At 43.3% G+C, this 25,136-nt stretch overlaps 2 protein-coding genes across 5 annotated transcripts; both read left to right on the top strand.

Moving 5' to 3' along the window:
• Nucleotides 1-1,624: 1,624 nt before the first annotated feature.
• Nucleotides 1,625-11,007, top strand: LOC133468566 (elongation of very long chain fatty acids protein 4-like). The gene is made up of 7 exons (XM_061754634.1): nucleotides 1,625-1,894; nucleotides 4,821-4,912; nucleotides 5,020-5,207; nucleotides 6,373-6,453; nucleotides 8,242-8,413; nucleotides 8,616-8,743; nucleotides 9,425-11,007. The coding sequence occupies exons 2-7, from the start codon at nucleotides 4,846-4,848 to the stop codon at nucleotides 9,710-9,712; spliced, it is 924 nt and encodes a 307-aa protein (XP_061610618.1). The 5' UTR covers nucleotides 1,625-1,894; nucleotides 4,821-4,845; the 3' UTR covers nucleotides 9,713-11,007.
• A 2,256-nt stretch (nucleotides 11,008-13,263) lies between these two features.
• On the top strand, nucleotides 13,264-23,776 carry LOC133468110 (protein SOGA3-like). Of its 4 annotated transcripts, none has more exons than XM_061753583.1 (9): nucleotides 13,264-13,943; nucleotides 15,631-15,855; nucleotides 15,915-16,073; nucleotides 16,392-16,454; nucleotides 16,908-17,177; nucleotides 17,388-17,759; nucleotides 18,357-19,001; nucleotides 20,220-20,307; nucleotides 23,635-23,776. In XM_061753583.1, exons 1-8 carry the CDS (start codon nucleotides 13,812-13,814, stop codon nucleotides 20,277-20,279), a joined length of 1,926 nt encoding a protein of 641 aa, XP_061609567.1. In that variant the 5' UTR covers nucleotides 13,264-13,811; the 3' UTR covers nucleotides 20,280-20,307; nucleotides 23,635-23,776. The 4 variants fall into 4 exon arrangements, with proteins under 4 accessions (XP_061609567.1, XP_061609565.1, XP_061609564.1 ...); XM_061753581.1 differs by having other exon boundaries at nucleotides 16,395-16,454; nucleotides 19,988-20,307; nucleotides 23,635-23,712; XM_061753580.1 differs by having other exon boundaries at nucleotides 19,988-20,307; nucleotides 23,635-23,712.
• The last annotated feature ends 1,360 nt before the right edge of the window (nucleotides 23,777-25,136 follow it).

Genomic DNA, 25,136 nt, shown 5'->3' with positions numbered 1-25,136 from the left:
CATTGGCACAATGGAGGCATTTTAACAAGCACTTGCATAATATTATATAAACCCCAAAGGGGAAAGAAGAAGAAAAAAAAAAAGTGTACTAAAGGAGTACATGGTGTATTGCTATGCTGCAAATATCACGTCGAGAAAGGTAGCAGTCATATGGGACAGATCAGGAATACAGTTCAAAGGACTCGTGGTTGAAGAATTGATCGGCGGAAAAAAGGTTGTTGACGCTTGAAGCCTTTGAATAACTTGAAGGGAGTACGGGAAAGCTTTATCACTCTCCGAAGCCAGCCTTTTGTGAATGCCAAGTTCCAGCAATGCCCTCTGGAGAGACTTTTTACCCTTGTTGCGCGAACGCCTGCTCTAAGAGTTTGGCGTTTCCAACAGTGGTGGTTGGAGCAGGCCTTCCCTTGTGTTGTATGTCCAGAGTAAATCCTGATTGGGGAAACTTGCCACGGATGCCGTAGATTGCACCGCGCCTTGGAGCAGTGTGACGGACGTAAAAGCTTCTAAAACTGGCGCCGAACAGCAAAACGTCTGGCGAGGCAGCAATTTTGCAACGCTGCTCCAAAGTCAATCTGTGATCCATAGGCAAGGGAATGATATGTTTACAAAGACTGCAAAGCCTAAGATGAAATAGTAAATGAAAAACACAAAGTAGAAAAAAAAAATCCCCCCAAAAACCCAAAACATTTTTGCTGCTTTGATTGGACATGATTGGAGTCAGCTGTGCTCACGCCGCCATGGCGGAAACCTTCTTTTAATTACGCCGCTTTGGCGCTCGTCTATGAAATTACAAGCACCTGGTCTAATCCACCTCCTCGCAGAGTTACGCCAAGCGCAGGCCTGGATTTGCGCTGGTCACAAAAATAAAACCCAGAGTGTTTTGTGACTTTTGGAGCATCCTGTAATATCCTACTGTCCGCCTGACGTAAATTTACCCATGGATAGCTTTGAATTAAGGTACAAAGCTCAAAAATAAGTGGGATACTGAATATCATCTCTACTAAAAGTGAGAAAAATAAAGAGTATACTTTAGTATGAATTTACTGTAAAAGTGTCAGCTGATTTATTAGTTGATGCTTTTTTTTTTTTTTGCACCTACAAATGTGCAAACATCATTCGTATGCCAGAACAACAACTAAAATTGCTTTAATATATGGAACTTCAACTGTAACAAAAAAAGAGTAGCTTATTAAATAAAATTAATAATAGCATGTCACGCAAATACTACAAAAAAAATTGTAACTCAGCAGAGGTACCTAAAGAATATTGAAAAACGCGTTTAGAGCTTTATGAAAAAAAAAACTATTAATGAACTACCTTAATTAAGTCGAACGTTTAACTTAAAAAAGCACTACTTTTATTTTAAGCATGGCTCGACGTCGCCACCTTGTGTACGAAAGGAGCACTGCAAACCGTACTTCTACTTCCTCATTACAAATGAGCGACATTTATCAATAGACGCACACACAAAAAAATTATAATAAAACAATTTTTTTTAATTGCAAATAGTTTTGTTTGGGGTGAATGAAAGAATGTGATACACAAGGAACATAACGTGGCCGTGAGAGGGGGGTCAAAACGTGTCAGAGTGGCGTCACGCGATAGAGGATCTGCGCATGCGCAGCGCCGGCCGCCTCCTCTTGAGCAGGGCTGCTTGATGATGAGGAGGCGAAGCGGCCGGCTCGCACCTACACCCTAAATTAGCATCCCTTCCCTTTAAACACCTACTTTATTTAGTTGGCTTGCCTTGCTTGTAGTTTCTTGCCTATGTTTTTTATTTATTTATTATTATTAATGTCGAGGGTTAACGGGACCCCTGCCGAGACGGACGAGGTGTGACGCTGGCAAATCAATTGCACCGGATGTCATTAAACGCCTCTTAAATAGAAAGGAGGTAAGTAAAGTATACATCGCATTTCCAAATGTATTTACTTTGCAGTTTTTTAGCCGTGTTGTGGCGTCAACCGCACAAGAGCCCATTTCAGTATTATGTGGATTTATTGTAGGAAGGATAACCGTTACGGTCAATTAGAGTAAAAGTTCTTATTCAATGTGATTATAACTCAAATCTATTAAATTGCTATGAGTTACCGAGATTGTTTTGGCGCCGCGTTGCAGCCACAAATTACAATAGTGCTAATTTGGAAGCTGGAAATGGCCAAAATATACAGTACTGTACGGTAAATGAGCTTTTTTCCCTCCCCTCTTTATTTTTTTGCGTGTGCAGCACTTGCATGCACGGGATCGTGAAACATGTCGCGGAAATTTGTACTTAGGCCCTGCAAGCGCCTCTAAGCTCGTTGATCAATTGAATTTAAGCCTCTTGAGCGCCCCGACACAAGAACCTGCTGACGCATGCGCAGCCGCCGTTTGTGTGCGTGTGCCAAACCTCTTTAAAAGTTTTGGCCCCTGCAATAAACACACATTCTGCATGCTTGTGCTTTAAAACGTGTGTGTGTGTGTGTGTGTGTGTGTGTGTGTGTGTGTGTGTGTGTTAAAGGTTTGGACGATCTTTTTCGCACAGATGCATGGAGGGTCATTTTAATAACTTCACGACAACACAAGCTTGTCATTGAATTATTGAAAGGGGATCTGGTCTGGTGCACGGGATTAATTATAGATTAATAAACAGACACCTGGTCTCATCACACAGGCGATTACGTAACATTGCTTAGTGAGTGAGGTGCACATATCTCTCAGACATACTTATGTCATTCAAATATGCCATTTTTTTTTGGTCATATTTGGACAGAATTGGTGCAAGTTTGCACATTATGTGGAGGTAAAGTACCACGATACGTGAATTAAGGTGGTAAGAGAGTACATATTAAAATGTAAGATCGCACAAACAACAAGTTATTAAAATGACCCTCCATGCATCTGTGCGAAAAAGATCGGCCATAACTTTAACACGCACACACACACACACGTTTTAAAATAATACACGTGTGTTATAAAATGTCACAAATTGTTAGCAAAATATTAGCAATCCAGCATATGTGCTGCTGTAAATTGCTTGTACAGTACAGTGAATCCCAGCACATTCACCATTCCACATTCGTGAATCGGCCTATTTGCATTTTGATTGTATTTTTTGGGGGAACCTATCCTCCGTTATTTGCTAGGGGAAAAAAAAAACTCTTTGCTGATTGTGTTCAGGCCAAAGCAATAAAAGTATTGCTTTGCTGCCATTTGGTGCTATCTTGGTGCCACGGAACTGTTGAAGTGAGCTGAGGAGCTTCCTTTCGACAAAAGTAGTCCTTTGCGGCCATCTCTTGGCAAATACAGTACAGTATAAACCGTTTTTTTTGGGGGGGAGTGAATTACTCACAAATATTGGCCGTTCGCTCCACGGCTTGGTCCCGATCCCCCGTGAAGAGCAGGGGTTCATTTTATTCTTTTTCCTGATGATGTCATGCATTTGATTGGCTGCTTGTTGCGAGGCAGAATTTGTGGAGCACAATCAGAGCGCTGGTGGGAAGTCGAACGGACACATGCAAAGGAAATGACTCCAAAAACAGCACTATAAAATAAAGATTATGAGAAAAACACATTTGTGTGTATTACAGTTGGAATTGAATCACTGCTCTGTATTAAATATAAAATAAATAGGGGCGGAAAACAGCAACATCTCATGGTTCACTCATGCATCACAGGTGGCAAGAATGACTTTTGTGACGACGCATTTATTTACCATTAGGCATTACTGTGTCAGAAATAGGGGCCAAGCCCTGCTGCGAAAAACGAGTATTTGTAATTGAACCCCGACCCCGCCCCAAATTGTTTATAATTACCATGATGTCACAATCTGGCAGTAAAGCACTACTTTTCAATTAGACAGGTCTATGGCCTTTCTAAATGAATCTCCTCCCCTCACTTCAACATGGATGCCACTAGATAGCATGGACACGTTTTCCCACGTGATTTTGTTACAATCTGATAAAAACCAAGGTTGAACGTTTTGGTTAGAATGACAAAAGATATGTTTGCCGCAAACAACAGTGCTTCTCACCAAAAGAACGCCATACCTAGCTGGGATTGGGGCCTTAGACAAGGTGGAGGGAATTACGAACAGTTCGAAAGAGCAGTCAGGGTTAGCACAAAACCTTTAGGCCTCTGCTAGAAATATCAGGGAAAGGCTACGATATAAGGGAAAGCGTACTAGAACTTATCAACTTTATTTGGGGTTAATCAGAGGTGAGTTTGAATGTGATTGGTTAATTCCGAACACAGCCACATTACTGTTGTAAGAGGATATGCACACTTGTGCAACCACATTATTTGAGTTGTTTATTTTTATCTCCCTCTTGAAAAGATTTATACAAAATTAAATTGATCCAGCCAGGTGTGGTCACATTAAGGTTGAAAAGTTTTGAAATGAGTGATGGTGTTTTCATTTCTTTGTATCACAAAAACCTGGTGTTTACGCAGGGGTGTGTAGACTTTTTATATCCACTGTGTTTTGCATTGGAAAAATGTCATGGCACACCACCGAACAAAATCCTTTTAAAAAACTAAAGATGAATTTGTCTCTGTTACAAATGAACTAAAAGCTGATATGTCACTCGCCTACTGTAGATCGTTGAACAAAGATACATTATATTAATATTTGGACCAATTAAGGGAACTTTCATTATTTCCTTCAGCACACCTGATCATCTGCCATGGCACACTGGTGTGCCACAGCACAGCGATTGGGAATCACAATATATACGTGTCACCCATATGCAGACCATAATGAAGCACTGATGGAGACACACAGTATTGGTCAGTAATTCAATTTGTATGTCTTCACAAGTTTTTCTGCGTCTCTGTCACAGTATAACCGAGCGTAAAGGCTACGCCATGGAGGCTGCAACGCATTTGGTGAACGACACAGTAGCGTTTTACAAATGGAGTCTTACTATAGCAGGTGAGTGCGCATTTTTTTAAACTTGTACAATACCAGCATGTCAGCGCGACGAGCTGTAGGTAAGCTCACGTTTCGTCCGATGACGCGACTTAAATACATTCTTCCAGACAAACGAGTGGAAAGCTGGCCGCTGATGTCGTCGCCCTGCCCCACGCTGGCCATCAGCTGCCTGTACCTGCTCTTCCTGTGGGCGGGGCCTAGATACATGCAGGACCGCCAGCCGTACACGCTGAGGAAGACCCTAATCGTCTACAACTTCAGCATGGTGGTGCTCAACTTCTACATCGCCAAAGAGGTCAGCAGCGCACTCTTTCAATTTTGAATTAGAATTGAATTACTGTTTGTTGCAGGTTATTTGCACTACTTCATTTACAGCAGTACACCAGGGCGGTCAGGTGGGCAGAAAGGCCTTCTTTGCTGGCCTGAATGCAATTGTAAGCACTGCTTGCACTGCTTCCACTCCAGTTAGATTTTGTCCAATCAGATTTTAGCACCCCCCCCCCCCCCCCCCCCCCCCCTTTGCCATGTCAATCTAATCTTCTCCGGGCCTTTAGAATCAGTTGTGCTAGCTGATACAACTTCAACGATATTAGCGGTAGGACTATTCCTTTAACGGATTTCAAGTTTGTCCTCAGCATTTGTCTGTCCTCCAATTGGTTGGTCAGAGTACAACTTGTCACTGCCAACTTTGACGAGACAAAATGCGTCTTGAGTGATCTGTAGCAATTAATACATTTAATAATCAGCATCGCTCGTGAGTGTGTATGTAGTAATGTATTGTAGTACATTGTTTTGTTTTTGTGATGTTATTGGATAAATATTTATACTGAACTTTCCCGGATGATGTACTGGTATGTGGTACATGCTGTAATATTGCATTTTGGTATAATACTGATGGTTTCCATAATTGATAATTGATACGTGATAGCGGTGGTGTTAAGAGATGGCTTAAGTCGGGTAAGTCCCCACTGAATGTACAAGTATTTACAATATATAGAATTGTGGAATTAAATCACAATTCTTGGCATGTTTTCCCATAATACAGCATTGTTAATCATTTTTGTATGAGCAAAATATAGGGATTTTCTTCTGTGTATATTATCATAACAAGATATAACAATAGATGTGTCAGGCCCTGATAAAAGATATTTAAAATGGAGGCCGCCGATTTAGTGACCATGGTTGTTCCCATTGTTTGATTCGTCTGGGATGTTGCGCAGTAAGTGTGAGTACTGTTCACTCTATAATATGATTGGAAATTGTCGATAACAGATAAATGTGGAAGGTTATCATTTTGTTGCTATATTCGGAAGAAAGGATGGCCCCTACCAACATGTTCAACTGCACTACTTTTTTTTTTTAAATGTATTTTTTTTTATTTTTAATTCAGTTGTGGTGTACTAAAAATAAAGTAACTGATGGTGTGGACTAAATATAGACTTGAATTGTCTTCCAATCAGCTCCTGCTTGGCTCGAGAGCAGCCGGGTACAGCTACCTCTGTCAACCTGTCAACTACTCTGACGACGTCAATGAAGTCAGGGTGAGCCTCCTCCTCCGTAACGCCGCATGCATGCGTGCACGCACGAACAGATACTCATTAACAACAGATACTATAGACCATTTGGAAGAAGAGCAACTAGGACTGGATTTTCTAAAATAGTGGCCTCCACGCACCAGCATAAAAGAGTGAACTGCATTGCTAACACTGTTATAAACCAAAACAGCAGCACCTCCAGACACTTGTACACAGTCTTGCAGATAAATTAATGTCTGGACTTTTTGCTTCATGTTGTATGCGGGTCCCCTGCACTGTATTAACGACGATCTTATGTTTATTACAAAATATATATTCAGTATTATTACTCTAAAATCAGTGCATTAAATGTAGAGTATTCTTAAGTACCATTCTGAAAGAATAACTCATATTTATGACAGATTATTATTATTGTTTTATTTCTATTTTTTTTAAATGCTATCTTGACAAAAAAAAATGTTTTACTGATAAAGTTATGTTAACATGGAACTCCCTCTTTAGTATCACCATCTATTGAAATTTAAAGTCCATGGATAATTTCGGCCTGTATCTTATTTGGCGTTGCAAGAATTCTCCGCCAGAGCTGCTGTTTGGAGGTAGCATACTGCCGTCCACACACATCCTTTTATGGATGTTCTACAGGTTCTCGATAGGGTTGAGGTCAGCGGATTACCATTATTGCCGCCATTATAGACGCAGCAGCTAAAGGACATGTTTCTATTCTCTGAAATAAAGATATGCATTTTTCAGGTTTTGTGCTTTCGACGTAATTCACAATTTTAAACTAAGCAAAACTATTTATTTGTAAACAAAATTATCATAACAACAAAAAAATAGCCTACCCAAACTGGCTCTTTCTAGAGTTGAGTAACCACCAGATGAGTAAATACAGTAATATGATTTATCTGCAGATTATTTTGTATTAGTGACATTTCAAAATATATATGACATTTCTTTCTGAAAAACAATGGTATGTAGCCGAGCTGTCTCGCCAACCCAAAGCTCCGCCCCATCAGGCCATGCTTTTTCAGGGTGGCATTAGTCAGGGATAAGAGATGCCATGGCAGCGTGGCTTACAGAGAGCAACTGTGTGTTACTGTGTCATTGTCCCCCGTGCTTAACACCAGGCAGCGGTAAAACCAGGAATTGATGATACCAAATACACCTGTAATAATAATGTACCTTATGTATAACAACACTGAAACATGCTCATTCCGAAACCTCAACTGATATACATTTGTACTTGGATCTAATTGAAATCCCATTAACCCATTCCTGCCCCCTTAAAAAAAACATGACATTTTTTGTCATGTTTCTGATCAGTAAAAATAGCACTGGATAATATAAAACATAAGTAAAGAAAGAAAATATTTTTATGAAATGTAATGACTGTACATACTGTAGTACTGTATTCATGTGTTGGATGTGTTGGGGTGTCTTCGAGGGCCGTTGCCTCGTGAGTGACTTCAGCACCCGGACTCGTTGCGAGTGTTGTCATTTTGTACGGTTTTTATGTGTTTGAGTGTGCATCAGCAACTGTGGCTTTCCTTGCCCATATGCGAGGGCTTTACGTTACCTTCATTACTTAAAGTACAATTGTATTTCTTTTTTACATGGCTTACTCTAGAACTCATATACTGCAAGTGATTTCTTTTTCTTCAGTGTTCATGAGCCATTAAATAAATGACAAAATGAAAATGATTCTGCAGCAGTACTTAACTTGAATACTGTTTGAATGGAGCAGAAGTACTCAGGGGCTTTATTTACCCACCTCCTTTCTCCTTCCGTCCTTAGATAGCATCTGCTCTTTGGTGGTACTACATCTCCAAAGGGGTGGAGTTCCTGGACACTGTCTTCTTCATCCTGAGGAAGAAGTTCAACCAGGTCAGCTTCCTCCACGTCTACCATCACTGCACCATGTTCATCCTCTGGTGGATCGGCATAAAGTGGGTCCCTGGTGGACAAGGTGAGAGTGAATGAAGAATGAAGTAAGAAATTAATCGGGGTACAAGCAACATAGGGAAGGCATCAGAGTAATCTGGTTGAACACCTAGTAGTTTAAAATGCTGGATGTCATCACTCTCGAAGTGTATTTTTCGACTTTTGCAATTTTGGTCACTACTTTGACGTTTTGGAATATTTCTCTCCCCCCACACCCCCGTCCACAGCTTTCTTTGGTGCAACTATCAACTCGGGCATCCATGTCGTGATGTACGGTTACTATGGCCTGGCTGCATTGGGACCACAGACGCAGAAGTACCTCTGGTGGAAGAAATACCTCACCATTATGCAGATGGTGGGCATTACATAAATATCCAGCTGAATCTCTAATGTTGAAAATAACCGGTTGCAGGACGCTGGTCGACCTCAATTTTGTTTGAGAGATTTTTTTTCTTTTGAAAGAATCAATTTTGTCCTCATTACGGGTAAGCTGGAGCCTATCCCAGCTGACTTTGGGTGAGAGGCAGGGTATACACCTGGACTGGTTTCCAGTATATACCTCGAACGAATGTCGTACATAATTGGACAGAGAACAGACTGCCTGCTGGTGTAGTAGCCACCTTCAAAAGGGACAAACTGGGAAACAAACCTCCATTATGGGGTTTGTGGAAACCATTTTCCGACAGGTATAATGTTTGGTCAGGTTGTCTTGAAGTAATTTAGCCAAACATAATGGCTAGCCTGCGAGTTAAATTCAGTTCTACAGTGAGCCACCCACTTCAGCTTCAAAAGAGCATTGCCATTGCCATTGATGCAAGCAACAGAAAGGTCAATTCATTAGCCAGTGCCTCATGTTAACTGTTGAATGTCCGAGCTCCCAACACGTTTATTTTTGAATTAACGTTCCTGTTGAAGTGTAAATTATGGCCAGCGTTCTGTCTCCCTTGGAAACGATAAACGTAATATATTTTTGACTGACTCATTCAAAAGATGGTGGTAGAGAACAAGGCTAAAACATTGCGTTTGCGTCCATCAGATCCAGTTCCACGTGACCATCGGCCACGCCGGCCACTCCCTCTACACGGGCTGCCCCTTCCCCAACTGGATGCAGTGGGCCCTGATCGGCTACGCCGTCACCTTCATCATCCTCTTCGCCAATTTCTACTACCACGCGTACCGAAGCAAGCCGCCCCCCGCGCACAGGGGCCAAGCAAAGCCCGTCACCAACGGCGTTTCAAAGGCCACCAACGGCCACAGCAAAGCGGACGAGGCGGTGCCAGACAACGGCAAAAGGCAAAAGAAGGGACGGGCCAAACGGGAGTAAAGGACGGCTCGCTGAGCGACCAACGGGAGGACAGCTTAAAGACCGAGAGACACAAGATTGGGAGGGGAAGATGGCGGCCGTTGAACGCCGTGTGAAATGACTGCTGCTTCTCTGGCTGCCTGTTGTCTCTCGTCTCAAATTTCCTTTTAAAAGCAAGCAAGGCAAAAATGCTGAACATGTAGGCGTGCACGTTCTGTCCAAACATTTTTGGACCACGTCACACCCGGAATGTTACCGAATCATCGCCAACTTGCCATCCAAAAAGTTCACATCCAACTTTCCTTACAAAGGAGCCCAGTCATGTTTTCTTTGAGAGCTTCTGTAGTCTAATTCTGCTTATATTTATGATTATTTTATAGCAGGGGTCACCAAGCTTTTTGAAACTGAGAGCTGCTAGGGTACTGATAAATGTGAAGGGCTACACACGTCTGAAAAAACTAATTGGTTCAAATTACCTTCAATATTTACGTTATTATAGATCATTAAATATATTTAAGTGAAGACAACAGAAAAACAGAAATATCAATACGCAACACTTTATTCTTTCACATGTCCAAATGATCGCTTCTACACTGTTCCTAGGAAATCCCAATGTCCCATCACTGGTGAGCTATTTTTAGAACAGATGTGCGGGCACCATGTTGGTGACCACTGTTTTATCGCCCTCTGACAAAGTATCATTAAAAGAGGGTTGTTTACAAATTGTCACTGTATAATGAAAAGCATGTATCTCCAAATTGTGGGATTGGATTATTTTATTTGTTATATTTCAAAATTATTTAAAATTTATTTATGAGTTACATTTCAATGTATTTTTTTTTTTTATTTTATCTCTTTTTTTTGGTGTAATTTCAATCAAAATATGCTTTTCATTGGACAGCAACAGATTTTAATCATTTCAAAATGACTGCCGTGCAATGTGCACATATCCAACTTGTCACTGTGCTGCATTTATAGCATTGAATCATAACAGGTTGTTTTTATAACTGAAAACACTGTTTGGGGAAGGGGGGAAACAATAGTTTCTTTTTATTTTTTAGCGTTTATGCATTTTATTCTTTGGCAACACTATTTTTGTGGGTCCCCGTGTTTTTTTTTTTTTTTTTTTTTTTTTTTTTGCTGTGCAATGTAGCCGAGAATAAAGAGAGTGAGGTTGAGATCGGTGTTGTCTTCTCACTGCCACCACGTAGGGCGGAAGGGAGCCGCTTTTATCTGAACGGAAGCAAAGTCTAATTCAGACCGTTTGTTGCTGCACGTAACCACTGAAAAAATAAAGGACGGTGACGGCACACATAGATTTTGTCCGCTCCTTTTTTATGTCCACGAAGAAATGTGTGTGAGAGCTATAGGCTGCCTTTGACCTGTCCAGACAGATCTGCCCTAATCTTTGGGGGCAAATTGGCTTTAGCTGCAAAAGAGCTTACTTCCACATCACTTCACGGGGTGCCCGGGAAAGCAGGTCACTGTAGGAGAAGCCTTGACTAATCGGACTTCAGCTAGGTATCCTCTGGAACCAAGATGTTCTGCGCAGGAAATAATGGGGCTTATTTTGCAGGAAACAAATGAAATTATCCATTTGTTACGATGGTAATATATTACGATTGCACTAGTGAGGCCATATAAGTTAGCTTTCTGGTGAAATTTCAGGGTGAACTTAAAATGGACAATCACTTTTACAGGCCAAATTAATGTAACCTCTAAACTTTTGATGTCCAAGCTTGTCAATGTTTCTGAAAGTTTTGTACAATTTGCTGGGTTTTTTTTTTTAACAAGGAGCTGAACGGTAAAACTCACAACAGATGTTTGATGCATGAGAATTTCCAATGCGTTTGATTATTGAGGGTTCAAATTTGGTAGGTTTGTTAACAACACTCTCTTCTGTTGTGTGTCAGATTTAGAATATTTATTTTCACTTTACAGTGACTTCAAGAGCTAATTTTTGTAAATACCTGGTTTATTCACGTTTATCATAAGTACTCAATTCCCATCCCAACTTTGAAAAATAAAAATATGGGAATTTAGCAACCTTAGTTGCATGACTATGCGAATACCAAAATCGTTACAGTTCAAGGTTTTAAGATGGACCTTGTTTTCATATGGCAAAATTGCTTCTGAATCAGAACCATCAGTCGGTCCTGGAAGGGTTTGTGTTTGTGCGTCATAATCTTCTATCTAATCAATCCCAGCACACCCTTCCCTGAGTTTTGGCAAGGATGCAAAAGGTGGTTTCCAACCTACCCTCCTTTTCTGAAGGATGTAGAGATTGAATGGTGGAGTGGACGAAAGGTGTGGGATGCGTTTGTCTTCCTATGGGGACACAGAGAGACATAAACACAAGGATTTAAAAAGGGATTGCGCGAGGGCCGGAGGCTTTTAGCTGCCCGGTCTCAATAACCGGCTGCGTGCCACCTCCTTGCCCAAAGGTGCACAGATAACGGTCTCCGCTGTCTGGAAGGGAACTTTTGTTGCACAAATAAGCTTTCGCAAATAACACAGCACAAATGCAGAGTTGCAGTCGGTAAGTGCCAGTCTGATGGAGGTTAAAGGGTCGCCCGTAAGGGGGTTAAGCCCTGCAAACCTGACCCACCACTAGCTCATCTCATTAGCAAAGGAGCTCATTCTCTCCTAGCGTAGTGGAAACAGTCAGCGTTTTATTTGCTCACACTCCTCCTCCATACGTACCGCTGGAGTCTGTTTTGTAGGGACACTGCGCTCTCTGCTGGACAAACAAGTAGCCGCCGTACTCCTAAGGACAAAACAAATAATAATAAAAGACGTGAGCCCGACGTGTCATAGAAATTGACTTTTTAATCGCGTAAAGCGTCGAGTGTTGCGAAGTTCCTACCGCGGAGCTAGCACACCTGTGTTAGCATAAATGCTACTTCGCTGCTCGGCAAACAGGTGTAATTTAAAAACAACAACTTTTTTTTCAAAATCTACAACTACCAATATTCTGTAGGTTTATTAAATGTTACAGAATAACAAACAAACACATCCAAGATGAACTAAATGTAGCTTAATACAATTGCACACCTGGAGGAAAATATTCCTGAAGCGTTGTAGGGATTAAAAAAAAAAAGGTTACAATTGTCCAATTTGTACCCCTTGCATTTGTCATTCAATACTTATCCTAATCCTCATACATGACTTTTAATCATTATTAAATGAGCCATCATTATCTTTTTAAAAGCCAGATTTGTGGCTAGAGTTTGATCTTGCTTTTTGTACATTTTTATTTTAGTCTTATTATTTTTAATTTTGTTCATTATTAAAGTCTTTATTGCACTGAAAACCTCAAATTTGATGCAGGTGTCGCCAAATCTGTAAAATATTTATCAAAATTACATATAATGTTTATTTTGTAAAAGAATTATTTTATTATGTTACAGATACTATACTTATATAGTAATAACATTTAATTTTTTGAAATTATAATTTGTTACTATGAAATACTAAATTTCAATGACAAATACTTGCAGAGACTGGCGGGTGCCACATGGTGGCGCTGCTATAAAACCCTCCGTAAACATCACCATCAAAAGGAGCCTGTTGCTGCCAGCCAAGAAGTAGTGCCAAGTACCGGGCCGAGCTCCCGTGCACCCACACGGCACCAGGCCTCCGCTTTTTCGGGGAGCAGTCGCACCCACCGTGGGGCGGTGGGGGCCCGGGGTGGAGGAGAGGAAGCACCGCGGCTGAGGGACGGGACGGGAGGGAGAGGGAGCCCGAGAGCCTCGGCGCGGCTCACCCGGATGGTGCTGAAGCTGCTCACTGGGGGGGAGGAAAAAAAGGAAGAAAAAAAGAACAAGGCGGATGCTTCTGCTATAAACTCGTATATTTACTCATCTTGACGCCTTTTTCAATGCGAATCCCCCATTTGGACCTTTTGCGTTTCCCAGTGGACGAGCGACCGGGAGAACTGCGCACAGAGGTCGGTGAGTGAAGCTTGCTATCCGGGGAACACCGACGCCGGGTCGGGCCTCGTTAGGTTCGGCTTCACGGTGGAGCGAGTGGGGGGGGGGGGATGTTGGCGGGATAAGTTGATCGAACACGCAGCAGCAGCAGAAGAAGAAGCAGCAGCAGCAGGGAAAAGCGAAACAAGATGGAGGAGGCTGCTCTCGGAGCTTCACGGCCGGCTGCGCAGGCCACCGAGGACGGATCCGTGACCCGGCAGGATGAGGCCCTGCTGGAGGACGAGATGGAGAGGCTTTTGGAGGAAAACGACTACCTGAAGGTTGGAAACGCATTCCATCCTCATCTAATGCTGTTGCTCTGCTCGTTTACAAAGTCATTAAATAATAGGAACACAACCTAATGAGATTCTATATGTGAACGTCAATAATGTTCAATTTGACATTGTGATAGTATTTCTGTGAATGTAAAGAGCTTTAATACACACGTACAGTGGGTACGGGAAGTAGTCAGACCCCCTTCAATTTTTCACTTTTTTTATATTGCAGCCATTTTCTAAAATCATTTATGTTAATTATTTTCCTTATTAATGTACACACAGCACCCCATATTGAAAGAAAAAAAACGGAATTGTTGACATTTTTGCTGATTTTCTAAAGGCCAACTAAAATAAAACACAGCCATAAATATGCAGACCCTTTGCTGTGACACTCACATATTTATCTCGGGTGCTGTCCATTTCTTCTGATCATCTTTGAGATGGTTCTACACTTTCATTGGAGTTCAGCTGTGTTTGATTATACTGATTGGACTTGATTAGGAAAGCCACACCCCTGTCTATATAAGACCTTACAGCTCACAGTGCAGGTCAGAGCAAATGAGAATCATGAGGTCAAAGGAACTGCCCGAAGAGCTCAGAGACAAAATTGTGGCAAGGCACAGATTTACAAGGTTACAAAATTTTTTTTGCTGCACTTAAGCTTCCTAAGAGCACAGTGGCCTCCATAATCCTGAAACGGAAGACGTTTGGGACGACCAGAACCCTTCCTAAAGCTGGCCGTCCGGCCAAACTGCGCAATTGGGGGAGAAGAGCTTTGGTGAGAGAGGTAAAGAAGAAAGATCACTGTGGCTGAGCTCCAGAGATGCAGTCGGGAGATGGGCCAAAGTTCTAGAAAGTCAACCATCACTGCAGCCCTCCGCCAGTCGGGCCTTTATGGAAGCCTCTCCTCAGTGCAAGACGCATGAAAGCCCGAATGGAGTTTGCTAAAAAAAAAAAAAAAAAACACCTGAAGGACTCCAAGATGGTGAGAAATAAGATGATCTGGTCTGATGAGACCAAGATAGAAATTGTTGGCCTTAATTCTAAGTGGCACATGTGGAGAAAACCAGGCACTGCTCATCCCCTGTCCAATACAGTCCCAACAGTGAAGCATGGTGGTGGCAGCATCATGTTTGTGTTTTTCAGCTGCAGGGACAGGGAGACCGGTTGCAATCGAAGGAAAGATGAATGTAGCCAAGTACAGAAATATCCTGTTTCTAATATTTTGACCCACAGCTCTCAGTGTGGTGTAATGCAGCTTTTGATCATTGCAAACTACAACCGCAATGATTAAATATATTGTTACGTTAAAAATGGATCCACGCAGAAAGGCTGAAACAGAGATTCAAACCCAGAACCTCAGAACTGTGAACTAAATATTCCCGAATGCAAAATTCTAGGCATAGTAAAGAGTGAACAGTTAAACATCCTTCACCATTTCCCCAAAGCCTAGATCTAAGCGGACAGATGACTAATTGGTTATTGATCTGCCTCGTATAGATCCCCTGCGATCAATGAGGTATTTTGTACAACAGATGAGATTGCTCATTGTTGCCCAGGTTTAGTTTTTGAATTTCTACTTTTGTAAACTGGAGTCACGGGAAGTGCTTCTGATAGTGTTTAGGTTTTGACTGCCCGTCACTGGTGAAACGGATCTGGGAATTTCTCATAGTCTTCATTTGCCGTCCAGTGCGAGATCGAGGAGATGAGGGCCGAGATGGACGAAATGCGCGACACGTTCTACGAGGAAGACACGTGTCAGCTGCAGGAGATTAAGCGCGACCTGGAGCGAGCCAACAAAAACTGCCGGATCCTGCAGTACCGCCTGCGCAAGGCCGAGAGGAAGCGGCTGCGCTTCGCCCACACGGGGGAGATCGACGAGGAGCTGCTTAGGAGTCTGGAACAGGACCTCAAGGTATGGAGTGTGTGCTGCCTTCATTGGTTTCAAAAATCAACATGTTGGGGCTGGGGCAGGTGGCCAAAGATGTGTCTGTGAGGCTGCACCACGAGCTGGAGAAGGTGGAGGAGACCCGCGCCAAGACGGAAGATGAGAACGAGAAGCTGAGACAGAGCCTCATCGAGGTGGAGGTGACCAAACAAGCCCTGCAAAACGAACGAGACAGAGCCAAAGAGGTGGGTGTAGCAACGTCATGGTGGGTCTGGGACTAGAGTGTTCCCTACAGGATATCGCGGTTCTCTTGCTGCCCCACTGTGTTCCAGATTTCTAAGCAATCATTTTTTAATGGGTTTTAAAGACTGTAAAGTGGATTCAGGTTTCATTCTAAATACAATAGCTCTTATCTGTGGTGTTTCAAATTTACACGATATTTATTTCACTGAAAGTGTTTTCAGTTTCAATGCCTTTTGATTCTTATTCTGGTTTAAAGTGTGACTTTACGGTTGACTGTAATCAACTTTGTCCCTGATGTTTTGATCGTTGACTTGTCTCAGAAGAAACGAGGAGGTAAAGACATTCAGAAGACTGACAAGAAAGCAGCACCGACTCCCACAGAGGTGAGTCCACAGTCCTGTTCACTGGTGGCCCTGTTCAACCATCCATCCATATTCGATCACGCTTGTCCTCATTTGGGTTGCAAGTGAACGGGAATCTCGTCCAATTGACTTTTGGCAAAAAAATCTTTCAAGAATTTTTTTTTTTCCCCCTGATAATCCATCAATGAAAATCCTCAGAATTTCCTCAGAAATTAAGTTTTCTTAAATCTGAAATCCTGGACTTTTAAAATATTTGTATTGAAATTTTTTGGAGGGGGGGTGGCCAGAGAAAATTCTCTTATCCTTATAGGGAGACGTGAGTTCCAATGTTGATCTTAGTCCAATCTTTTTAAGAGGTTTTGACTCAGAAATAAACAATGTCTGTCATCCTTCCAATCTTAACTCCCGTCTCCTAAAATCTGACTACATGCACTTCATTTTGAACTCCTGAACACGCTTTCTCTTTCTGTCTAGGAGGACAACGAGGACCTTAAGTGCCAGTTGTCCTTGATCCAGGAGGAGGCCATACTCATGAGGAGGAAGACGGCTACCATCGACAAAGAGAAGGATCGTCTGGAGCAAGAGCTGCAGAAGTACCGCTCCTTCTACGGCGAACTAGACAGCAGCCATCCCAAAGGCGAGGCCGGGGGGCCGCCCTCCACCCGTGAGTCCGAGCTCAAGCTACGCCTTCGCCTGGTGGAGGAGGAGGCCAACATCCTCGGGAGGAAAATTGTCGAGTTGGAGGTGAGAGTGGACGACGGTGTCAATTACTCACAAATGTTGGCTATTTGCGACAGGAACACTGTATAGCAGCACTCCAAAATGGCGAACACCCTAGGTATAGTGGATAGGGAGTGATTCTGAACACAGCCATGGTTCACCAGGCAAGAAAAGTTAGCATGTCAGAACCGATGTATCCCCTCATTGTCAAGCCGGTTCCATTGTCTTGTGCAGGTGGAGAACCGAGGCCTGAGGGCCGAGCTGGATGATCTCCGCGGTGAGGGCGAAGGGGAGGGTGGCTCCGGGGCCGGCGCAATGGGCGGCACGGGCCGAGGGCTCGGGGACGACCTGACTGAGCTCAGACAGCAGCTACAGCTGGTGGAAGACGAGGCCGAGCTTCTACGGAGGAACCTTGCCGATGCCGAGGAACAGAACCAGAGGGTGACCAACGAGTTGAACAAGATGCGATTCAAAGCCGGCACCTACGAGGGCGGGGCCCGGCACGGAGGAGGCTCGGGGGGAGGCGGGGTGGACGGGGTGAAGGCCGAGGCTCTGCAGGAGGAACTGAAGGCAGCCAGGCTTCAAATCAATGACTTAAGTGGCAAGGTATACAAAATTATTCATTTCACATTTTGGCATATTTCATGATACATAGTTTTGTTTTTTGCTCTAAATTAGCCCTGAATGTGCCATCTAAGAAATTGAAAATGCAATTAATATGAATGAATCACAGCAAAGTTACTCAGTCAGAACACTTTTATTTTCGCTTTCTCCTGTTGTCGGCTATAACCATTTGTCGAAACCAGGAAGGCAGATGTGCTTCTGTGTTGTCAAATAATGACTCCGGCCTCTCGTCAGAGTCCCGATTCACCGTCCTTCAACTTATTAACTAAAATAACAATCCAAAAGTAGAACTAAGGTATGGCAAAAGTTCAAAAGTAACGGCCTCGAGAGCAGAGCCTCCAGCAGGATCAGCACCAGGAATTTTTGGGTTACGTGTGCAAACACACATGCTGCCAATTCTTAAGTCGCTTTACAAAATTCCCCCACCATGGAATGTTTAATAAGCAGTAAAACAGTGACAATCCCTAACTTGTATACTTGTAGTAGTAACACCATCTCCAGAATTTCTTAGAATTTTCTTCCATAATTCAGATCCAATGTATCCAAAAACATTCATCAATCACTTTCCTGTTCATTCAGGTGATGCAGTTGCAATACGAGAACCGCGTCCTGCTGTCTAACATGCAGCGCTACGACCTGGCCTCCCACCTGTCCCTGCGGCCCAGCCCGAGGGACAGTGACGCCGAGAGCGACAGCGGAGGCGGGACTAGCGGTCGCCGCGAAAGCGATGAGGATTCCACGTCGTCCCGCCTGCTCCCGCCTCACCGCAAACGCGAGGGCCCCGTCGGCGGCGAAAGCGATCCGGACGAAGTCAGAAACAATAACGGCAGCAGTCGTTGTCCGACGCCCACCAGGGGTCTGCTCACCCCGTCGGGATCAGAGGGGGCCGCCTCCTCCCCGTTGGCTCGCTACCTGCCCGGCGGCCGCTGCAGCCTGCGCGACAGGCAGCAGATGATCGACATCCGCGTGGAAGCGGAGAGGCTCGTCCAGACCATCGACCGACTCATCGCAGACACAGCGGTGATCATCTCAGAAGCGAGGGTCTACATTTCCATTGGCGAACTGGAGCAAGGCGGTGAGGACGACGGGAGCCGGATCAGGGAGCACGAGCTGCTGTATCGTATCAACGCCCAAATGAAAGCCTTCAGGAAGGAACTACAGGCCTTCATAGACAGACTGGAAGTGCCCAGGCTGGAGGACAGGGAGACAGAGGAGCCGCTGTCGGTGAGAAAGGAAAAACGGTCACTTAGTAGTCCCTCCAGGATTTCAGTTTTTTTGTTTCATTGTTGCACTACAACTTTTTTTTGGGTCAATTACAACATTTGTAAGGCAAAACACTTGCATCTCAAATCATATTTGCCCATTGAAATCAATAGAAGTGCCATTAATCCATTCCAGCCCCCCCCCCCCCAAAAAAGGAAAAAATAGCACTCTATAATATTGTACTTTAAAACATAATGGAATGTAAAGAGAGTTTGTGCATAATGATTACAGCAGTACAGTACAATACAATCATGCAGACACAAACAAACTAGAACCTCTCTTTTGTTACTACTGCAATATACTTTAATATTAGTCATTTTTTGTAGAGGATAAAGATTGTATGTCGTTTGTGTTCAAATATCCGTTGGGTAAATGTTTCTAAATCCGCAACTACTGATGCTAACTGTTAGCATGTAAATGGTGTTTTCTATGAAATGTTAGCATTAAGCTAAACAGACTTTCGTAAGGCACAGAGCTATGTGGTTATTTAAAATACACAACTTATAATTCTCTTTGTTTAGTTTAGCAGTAATCTTCAACTGGGACTGGCATTAAACACCTTGAGGCCTTTAGTTTGTTGAATTGTTCACTATTTGCCAAACTACTGCTTATTGGGAAATGAGGTGCCATCTTTTCTCGTTCCTCTGCTTCACACACTCGTGCACTCCATCTCTGATGCTTCACACCAAAATAAGGAGTTAAGTTTGCAGAGGGAACACTATGACTGGTGAAACGCTAAAGCTCAGAGGATTAGACCAATTTAAAAAAATCTAATTGCAGGTTTTACGTATAATTCGTAGTGATTGCTTAAATTTGCGTACAATGTTGCAATCTTGACATCGTGAATTCCTGGGGGGACTGACTTTGAATTGTTCCTTCAAGCAGTTTTGTGCTGATTGTAATTCTTAATTTCTTCCCCACTTGCCACCTCATGATCCACTTCCCAGATGTTCCAGCCTATCATTTTGCTCATCCTCATACTTGTGTTGTTCTCCTCCCTCTCTTACGCCACCATCTTTAAACTGGTCTTTCTCTTCACCCTATTCTTTGTTCTGTGATTGGACGCCTCCCCCTCCCCACCGCCCCTTTCTTTATCTGCATTCATCCCCTGTCGGTTCTTCTCTGTTGATTTGATATTTTTTTGTTCCCTTCCCCCTCACCGCATTATTTGTTGCCAAGGTTACCAAAAAGCACAGGGGAAAGCTCAGCACTTCCCTGTCACGTTCCCGTTACCCTTAACAGCCGACGGAGTAAGTCCCAGGAGAAGGTGAGTTGATTTTACTTGTTGCTAGACTCACATATACAGAGTCAAGCTCCTTTTGTCCTTGAATACAATTTACAAAACGTAACAATTTATGTATTATGGACACACATGTTTTTGGAATGTGGGAGGAAGCCAGAGTACAGAGGAGAAGATGAGGTTCAAACCCGGAACCTTTGACTGTGAGACACAAGTGCTAACCAATGCTTGTTTTGGAGAGAAGGGGTACGCCCTGGACTGGTTGACAGAAAGTCGCAATAAATTAATGCCTAATAATTCTCATTGCTTGATGTTAGTACAAGGTTGGGCAAGGAAACCTAAATGACCTTCATGACCTGATTTAACCTTGCATGGAAATGCATTTTGGATTCAGAAGAGATTAGGTCAGGACAGCCGTCAGCTCTTTGCTGTTCGACAATATGTTATGGCCCAAACCCACAACATCACCCCGCTGTCATCGCTTGAAGATAAAGCAGGGACAGTTTGTTTTTGTACCTGCCTTTAACTCCTTCAGGGCCAATGTTCTCATTTATGAGGGAACCGCGACAGGTGGAGGCTTGCAAACGAGAAAATTCTGACGCCCACAACGTTTTCCAACAGCGGGGCCCGGCAATTAGAGGACGGGAATTAGCAAATGAGTGGTGAGCGGATAAGGCAGATGAACAGTAGCAACTGTCTGGCACGGCTTCGAGTTACAGCACGAGTTGCGCTGACATTCCACGCGTTTCTCTCTCGTTAAACATCCTGGAAGTCAGAAGCCATTCTTGGAATATTTGCTCACTTGACTCAATAATAATAAAGTTATGAGCATGCTCATGGAACAAAATAAACTTGTATCTTAAAGGCATAACCAAGAAAATAAAGTCCACGCCAGTGTCTTTTTCCTGGAGGTGTGCTTGTGTGTTTTGGTGGTGGGGTCACCAAAGTAGGGTCTTGCTCAGAGTGCCATTCAGGCTAAAACTACACACAAAAAAAAAGTTTTTTTTTTTATAAATGTGGTCTCTACAGCCACATAGTGGATTTCCATCTATTGCTATTTGGTCTGGAATGTACCTGCCTTGCAAAAGATGGGGGTTGACTGCACTGAATCAAATATAATTAGCCACCCACTTGGCATCCATCGGAAAAAATGGTTAGGGTCACAAGACGGAAATCTGCCCGGACGCCTGCGAGCGGAGTGGCAACAGAGAAGCCAATTGGCCAAAAGATGGCGGCGGGCTTAAATAGCTATGTAAACACTTTCGCTCTCTCCCACCAACCTTGAGTAATTTTAGCCAGGATGCTGGTGACGACAGTTGTCCTATTGGAGCCTTCAGATGCTGGAATAAATTTGACATTATGATACTGGACCCCCACCGCCACTACCCCACACCCCACCTTCACAAATGGAGGAGGAGGGGGTTGTTTACTCTTTTGTTCAATGACTTGACCTCGATATGGGGGTGTGACTGCGGGGGAGGAAGGAGTGGGAGGCTGGGGCCGGTGGCCGTCTTTAAAATGAGCCCACCCGGATTTACGTAACACGAGAGTGGAAAAGCAAGGAGACCGGGGGCAGAGAGAGACACTTGACAGATTGGAGGCAAGTGGAGGTGATTCAGGTCCAGAGACTAGACCTGACTGGGGGATTTAATGGAATGCGAGGACAATAAATCATTTTGTTTTTTTCACCTGGAACAAGGTAGGGTTATTTACATTAACATCAAATTTCTAATTGTTGTCCAGCCATACATTTTATATAGCGCTTGTCCGAATTAAGGAAACAGGATACACCCTGGACTGGTCGCTGGTCAATTGCAGGGCACATTAACGCCGATGAACAATTTAGGGCGCTAACTTGCATGTACCTCAAAATTATGAAGCAAACATGCTAAACACTAGACCACTGTGCTGCCTTGTAAAAAAATATATATATATCACGGGCTATTTCAAGACCTCCTAGGACCATAGTAAATTCATGTAAAAATATAATATTTGATATATGAGCATGAGTGGATAAAATGTTTTTAGGCTTTTCATATCAGTTTCAGGCCAAATATGGATGGAAGTGCCTGTTATTTTGTTAAACCTTGACAGAACTACTACCCGTTTGAGCGCACACAAATGTGCCGTAAGCGACGCTGACGGACCGCATGGCTCCGGTTGAATGTCAGTTTTTTTTTTTTTTACATGGTACTTCTCATTCACTCGATTAACCCTCTTTCTCACTATCGCGACACACACGTTCTACCACGACACATACGGTTTGTAGCATACATAGACATTGTTCGACTATGAGGTGCCTAATCTTGTCTGGCTTCCAAAGTGTTGGCATTTTCTCCTCATAATCGACGTGACGAGTCGAGATTCACCCCTTACCTTTGTTCTACTCAAAAGCTGTGCTGATCTCAAATCCAAAGCAATGCAATGCTGCCATCTACAGGGATCTGCTTGTAATTAGTGGTTTACACACATGAATTTCACAGACAAGCTGGGTGAGACCCTCTTCCGCACCTGCCCGTTGAAAAGCTTACTTGATGGATACATTTGTCGGTGGCAGAAACGGTTGGATTCCAGTTGACAAATGTAAACGTGCTTGGCACTAAATGAGTTAAAAGTGCTCTTAATCTGAATAGTTCTCATCTCAAATTATGTTATGACTCCTTAAAAAAGCAGCATTCGTCACTCACGGCATAGCAATGACATTAGCAGCAGGAAGGCCGAGTGTCATGCTTCAGGCCACGTGTGTGCTCATGGGAAATGGCCGCTGGGCCGCATGCCTGGCGAGTCTTTCAAGCTACGTGGCGAGGTGTGTGCTCATGCAAGGGAGGGCGTCAGCAAAAAGGCCCGAGAGGCTAAAACGGTGTCACGTCATGCATCCGGTGTGTCCACACGTGCTATGCAGGTGGTCTAATTACACGCCTGCGAATTTAGTACAAGGACGCAATGAAACAATGAATTGGTCACATTAGTATTGGGAGGTCATGTCTTAGGAATGTTTACTCAAATAGTAAATGTTGAGGGATGGTAGGGCAAAGGAAAGGGCAAGAATATATTGTGTTTCGGTGCAGGTCCAGATTTGTCAGGTTCTCTTTGAATTTTCCGCTATTTTTGTCATTACTACTTTTTAACCTGACTGTACATATGATTTCAATTTTTTTGTTCAGGATATTTTGGCATAATTAAATGAATAAGAAATTATAAAAAAAGATATCATTTGAATATCCTCGGTACAAAATAATTGCTTAAAAATCTGTAATAACGACTGATCGAGATTCTTTGTAATCCAAACAGATTTGTTTGCTGGCTAGAAAGTGTGCCAGTTTTTTTCAAAAGCCCATGTGTTTGTCTTTCTAGTATTTCCCTAGCAATCCATCCGACGCTGTGACGGAGAGCGGCATTCCTGCAGTCACTCACCCTCACCGACAGGGAAGTGAAACGTAAATCGTCATTTGAAGGGGGGGGGGGGGGGTTTAAAAAAAAAAAAAAAAAAAGAGGCCTTAGAGTGTCAGGTGGCCAGCGTCATGGCGGCAATTGATCTAGAGTGCGGGCTGCAACATAGCGGGCGAGGCTGGGGGACAGAGAGGCACGACATGATGGACAACTTTGACTCAGAAATGCAAGAGTGGGAGGACCAGCTGCAGGACATCCAGAGGAAAATAGAGGAGGTGAGCACCCAACTTGGATGTACTCTTCGGTTATGCTGTTACTTGACTGTCAACATGACGTAAGATTAACTTCACGGCACTAATGGACACACAAAATGATGAAATGCACATTATGTGACACATGTACATATAAGGTGTGTCAGAAGGCTTCCAGGACAAGTCACAAAAAAATATGTTGTTATAGTAATAGATCTTGTCACATAGTGTAGGGTGCGCTGCTAGTGAGGTTCTTATTAGCATGTTGGCAGTGTTGCAGCAATGATATAGACAAATGTTCATAGGCTAATTTAGTCACGTGCTGATAGATGCGCACGTTTTGAAAGCCGATACAGGCGGAAGTATGTCGGTAGCCATGTAGAATATTGTGGGGATTACTAAACCGAGGAGAAATTTCGCGAGTATTGTAAGGGAAGTAATCCATGTTCCATTTGCACATTTCAGCTGTACAATGAGGTTCAAGCACGTAGGGAACGGAACGGTGTCACCGGAGAAAACCACAATAACATCAACGATGGCCCCGGGAAACATGGCAACTGCAGTTTTACACCTATTCATCAAAACAACTGTCACCGTAGCAACGGGCTCAGGTACCCCGAAGGCCACCAGAATGGCATTTCGAAGATCGGAGACTTACTGGAGGACTACCTGGGCCACGGGAAGCACGTGAATCGGAAGAACAATGGCGCTCGCCACGTGGTAAGTCCCAAAACAGACGTTTGAAAACACTCAAATTAGAAGTATTATAAAGAGCCTGAATAGTGCTACAAACATGACGCTGACTAAATGAATGAGGCCAATGCTCCTAAAGTAGCACATTTATTTAAAGCTTTGACTGACAGATGCAGGTAGACCATTTTAAAAAGGCATGCTTGAATCTCTTTCAGCACTTCAGCGACACCATTAAAGTGAGTCAGGACCTTCCCGTGTATCAGGACGACAGCGGAAGAAGAACAGCAAATCAAAGGTACGGGAGATTTTTGTATACAGAGAAGCCTGGTGTACCACAAGGGATTTATTCCAGAACCCTGCATTTTTCATTCCTGTTTTTCTAATTTCCTCTATGGTCTTTATCTCACTCCAGGGTGCGACATGAGCAAGTTTTGTGCAGTTTTGAGGAGTCAGAAAACCGAAAGAACAGAGCGCCTAATGCGAAAAGTTGTCCCAACAAAGAAGACTCAGTTTCCAAGCCGC

The sequence above is a fragment of the Phyllopteryx taeniolatus genome, chromosome 18, assembly GCF_024500385.1.
Source record: "Phyllopteryx taeniolatus isolate TA_2022b chromosome 18, UOR_Ptae_1.2, whole genome shotgun sequence".
NCBI classification, from domain to species: Eukaryota; Metazoa; Chordata; class Actinopteri; order Syngnathiformes; family Syngnathidae; genus Phyllopteryx; species Phyllopteryx taeniolatus.
This window is presented reverse-complemented; position numbering and strand designations above follow the sequence as displayed.